The 4,166-nt window shown below is 37.2% G+C and overlaps 2 protein-coding genes across 3 annotated transcripts; both read left to right on the top strand.

The window, feature by feature from the left end:
- The first annotated feature begins 536 nt into the window (after positions 1-536).
- On the top strand, positions 537-3,657 carry LOC103523462 (probable peptide chain release factor C12orf65, mitochondrial). Of its 2 annotated transcripts, none has more exons than XM_008488502.3 (3): positions 537-674; positions 2,114-2,277; positions 2,597-2,723. In XM_008488502.3, the coding sequence occupies exons 1-3, from the start codon at positions 671-673 to the stop codon at positions 2,633-2,635; spliced, it is 207 nt and encodes a 68-aa protein (XP_008486724.1). In that variant the 5' UTR covers positions 537-670; the 3' UTR covers positions 2,636-2,723. The 2 variants fall into 2 exon arrangements, with proteins under 2 accessions (XP_008486724.1, XP_017304727.1); XM_017449238.2 differs by lacking the exon at positions 537-674 and adding an exon at positions 3,057-3,657 and having other exon boundaries at positions 2,135-2,277; positions 2,597-2,828.
- LOC113473300 (phosphatidylinositol-glycan biosynthesis class X protein-like) lies at positions 670-1,612 on the top strand. The gene has a single exon (XM_026832986.1). It carries the CDS (start codon positions 708-710, stop codon positions 1,404-1,406), a length of 699 nt encoding a protein of 232 aa, XP_026688787.1. The 5' UTR covers positions 670-707; the 3' UTR covers positions 1,407-1,612.
- Positions 3,658-4,166: the final 509 nt, after the last annotated feature.

The following is a 4,166-nucleotide window of genomic DNA, read 5'->3' as shown; positions in this document are numbered from 1 at the left end:
GTTCCAGCACGAAAACATCTAACTTGTATTTTCGTTGTAACCATAGAAACAATACAAAACATTAGATAGGTAGACAGGTACCTATTATACTATGTAGGTAGGTACCTACTAACATTAGATCTTTGATTAGGAATTACAGAACTATCGTAAAATAGGGAGAGGTAGGTACCTACTTTAGTTGAAATCGAGGTCCTCTATTACTCTATTGGAACATCTAACTTGTATTTTCGTTGTAACCATAGAAACAATACAAAACATTAGATAGCTAGTAAACGTAGGTAGACAGGTACCTACCTACCTATTATACTACGTAGGTAGGTACCTACTAACATTAGATCTTTGATTAGGAATTACAGAACTATCGTAAAATAGGGAGATTAATAAATCGAGGTCCTCTATTGAACCATCAGCGGAGGTGAATGCGCATAAATAGCAAGATCGTGTGAACGCGGGCATGAATCCTCGAAGTTTTTAACCGCGAATTTTCAAATAGGGTTCGTTCTTCGTTTCGCAATTTCGCATTTCTGCTGGCCGGTTGGACTGGACTGACTGTTGATTTGTTGAAGTTTTTCGGGCAAATAGGTATTATTTTAAAAGCTGTGAAAGTCCTGTTCTAGAGTTCTAAAGCTATTTATGAGCGCTTTACAACGTCTTTTCGTCCTGGATTAGCATGAGTAAGTTCTGATTCTCCATAACGAAGATAAAGCATGATGGGCAAAGTTGTATGTTCTGTGTTCTTTCTATGCACTGCTGTGTTTCTCTCGGTGTCTTGTAGATCTCAAGTAACCATCACTAGGGAGCTGAGAAATGATGGTTACCATCGTAACCTCGTCAGTAACATTGACATCTACAGTACCAGTGAGACTTACCCTTGCTCCCTCCTACTCGTAGAATACCTCCCAAGCAATGTGTATGTAGATTCCGATCAGCTCATTAGACTGGCAGCTAAGACAGGCTTGGTATCTTTCCTCAATACGTCTGTCAATATTGAAGCCATAGCTAATTCTGAGAAAGCAACCCCATTCAAGGCATTTTTATACCCACTAGAACAAGATGGACCTAAAATCACCCGTAGTGTAGAACTTCCAATTCATTTACGTTATCAAGCTGCTTCCAGTGGTGGTGGTTATAAAAATGTAAACATAGGACAGCCCTCACTGTTTTCAAGATGTGCCCAGGATAACTCTGACCCTACAGCCAAGAAGTTTGACTTGCCATGTTCTGCTAATGATAGATCTTTGTGTAAATGGACCAAGTTGGATGCTGCTATCTCCCCAGCCACTCTAACAGCTTCTGTTCCTGTTGGTAATACTGACTTGGGTCTTTATGTCAGTATTGTATCATACATTTTGTTATATGGTGCTACTTTTTTAATTGCTAAAACCATTTATTATAAGAAGTATTAAGTAGATATTATAAGATATGTTTGAATTCTATGAATTCAAAAGAATATGTTTAGTTAATACAGTAAATTTAAGATAGAAACAGCAATAACATTTTAAAGACTCAATTTTAGTTAAGTAAATTTTATGTAGGTACAATTGAAGCCATAGGTACTTCAAATAATTTCATTTTAAAAGTAGATTTTTCCTTCCTTTAACCCTCTGTCGGGCACAATTCATCTGTGAGATGAAGTAATTACATTTTTTACTGATGTGCATGCTGCTGATGTGTGTATTGATTGTGACTTTGTAAGATCTTCAATTGCAATTGTGACTTTGTAACATCTTCAATTGCAATAGGCTCAAATATTATTTTTTTATACTTAAGTATAAAGAAAAAGAATCTCTTGCCTTGATACAATTTAGAGAAGATTACTGAAAGCATCTAGTGTTGTTATTGTATTGTTCAAATTTCATTTTCATCTCATATTTTTTTTTTCCTTTCTGTTACCTCAATTTGTGCCTAATTTACATTATTTTCATTTACTTAAAATTAACTTTTTGTTCTTTTGTGAGTTAATAAAATACATCCACAATACATGTTCATTTATCATTTTACAGATTTCCTCTTAATTTATTTACTTTCCCTACTCCAAAATATTTTGCTGTGTAGGTAATAGGGTACTTTGATATCCATCAGGAGTAAAAACCAATTTTCCTTTTCTGTTTAGGTCTCACCAAATTGAAAGGAAAAGAAATAATTGACTTGTACAGAAAGCTGCTGAAGTATGGAAAAACCTTACAACTCACTGACCACGATTATTATTTAAGAAGAATTAAGACTGAATTTAGAGCAGAAGTGAAAAGTCCAGAACAACTGGAATTTAGATATAAAGTAAGTTCTATAGTAAAAGAGCTAGTAAGTGTCTTATTTTACTTCTAGATTCAGATCTTGACGAATAGCTTGGATTTTGGGAAAAATAAATAACTACCTACCTCCCTAAGTAACTGTACCACAGTGTTGTGCTATTTGTTAGTAAAAATGTCTGGGTATGTAGAGGAAGATACACCATGGAGTTACCTTTAATGGTGGAAAGTCTCTGTGGGAGCAGTGTGGGTTTGAAATTTTCTGTACCTATTTGACCTTTCCTCAGTCCACTAGAGTCCACAGACCTCTCTAGTAATACCTCTTACCTCTTCTTTCTCTATTCCAGAGAGGTTTGGAATTGTTGCAAACAAAACGACTGGTTTAAGAATAAATGTCAATATTCCGTCGACACCTTTCTCTCGCGTCTTCCCTATTTCGCAAATACGACCTCGACTATTCCAAAGTACCCAAAATAGATGAGAAAGACATCCAGGAGAGATTCGTCAGAGGTAGTGGACCTGGAGGTCAGGCTGTAGCCAAAACGAATAACTGTGTTGTGCTCACTCACATACCTACAGGTAAGTGGACTTCAGTATAGATTTTCAGAGGAGGTTTTGGGTTACTTCTGCTTAGAGGAACTACCTACATATCTATAGATACCTACCTACGTATCTATTGAAAATAATTAGTGCAACAAAAGAATCTTAGGAGCCGCCCTACAGTAAGGGCAAAAATAAAGTCCCCTACCCCTAAATACAGCCCTGACCGGACACAATTACGAATCGACATCACCTGCTCTTTCCCAGGTATCGTGATCAAATGCCATCAGTCCCGATCGTTGAGTGAGAACAGGAAAACTGCGCGCGAACTTCTGGTGGCTCAGTGGGATGTTCAAGTCAACGGAGAAGACTCTCTGAACGCTCAAATCAGGCGCATTGATGAGAAGCGCAGAGCAACGCAAGAACAAAAGAAGAGGAAACTTGATGCGTTGAAGAAAGCGTGGAAAGAGCGGGAGGGTATTGAGTAGTTGAAGTTGAACGTAGAAATTGACTTAGACTTACACTCAAGCTGTGTCCACACATAGTCGACCCCGTCGATACCGACCGTCGCGTCGACAACAAGGTGAATCTATGTTGAGGCAGTGTACGGTTTCAGTCGACGTCGATCGACAGCGTCGGCTATGTGTGGACACAGCTCTCTACACGGTGGAGAAAAATTACCGCTGGTTAGTCGATACTGTCAGTCAATACTGAGTAGTGAGAGTGATTAGAGATAATGTCACATTGTTATCTTAAAAAATATACACAATAGAGAATAGGACTTTCAGAAAATGTACGAACAACGAACTTCGTTTTGTTTTTCCTTGTAAACATGTGGACCTAATAAAGAGATAGACGTAATACCTAATGAAGGCAGTTTATTACTTAAGAACTTAATAAGTAGGTATAGCATACCGTAGATATTAGGTAGATGAGTAATTAAGTATTCAAATCAATAATAAAAATAATAATAATAATAATAATAATAATAATAAAGTGGCGCAAAACCGGTAAAAGACATGCTTTAAAAGTTTTGCACTTTTGTGCCCGAACGACAACAACCCACTACACATTCCTCTTTTTTACAGCGCGGGGTTCAACGGGTTATCACACAAAATGCCTTCCTGTTTTTATTTTTCGTTCAACCGCGACATTTCGGTTGATCTACAAAGGAGCAAGGCAAAATTGGAGATCCCGGAAGAAGAGCCCGCCAACTTGTAAAACCCGGTCCCATGGCTTCTAGAACTAAAACGTTCTTTTTTTGACTTTACGCTTTTTTTTTAATCCCCCTTTTTTTTTTCAAAATTTTAAAATTGCCTGAAAGTTGAACCAATAAACTAAAATTCAACCCCTTTAAGTAATTTTTCCCTTTTTTTC

Source organism: Diaphorina citri, unplaced genomic scaffold (genome assembly GCF_000475195.1).
Source record: "Diaphorina citri unplaced genomic scaffold, Diaci psyllid genome assembly version 1.1 scaffold23800, whole genome shotgun sequence".
In the NCBI taxonomy this organism is placed as follows: domain Eukaryota; kingdom Metazoa; phylum Arthropoda; class Insecta; order Hemiptera; family Psyllidae; genus Diaphorina; species Diaphorina citri.
This window is presented reverse-complemented; position numbering and strand designations above follow the sequence as displayed.

Excerpts from the sequence above, each read along its gene's own strand:
- LOC103523462 (XM_017449238.2), top strand. The coding sequence starts at position 2,642 with ATGTCAATATTCCGTCGACACCTTTCTCTCGCGTCTTCCCTATTTCGC. Across the intron at positions 2,829-3,056 it reads GCTCACTCACATACCTACAG|GTATCGTGATCAAATGCCAT; the intron begins GTAAGTGGACTT and ends GCTCTTTCCCAG.
- LOC113473300 (XM_026832986.1), top strand. The coding sequence starts at position 708 with ATGATGGGCAAAGTTGTATGTTCTGTGTTCTTTCTATGCACTGCTGTG.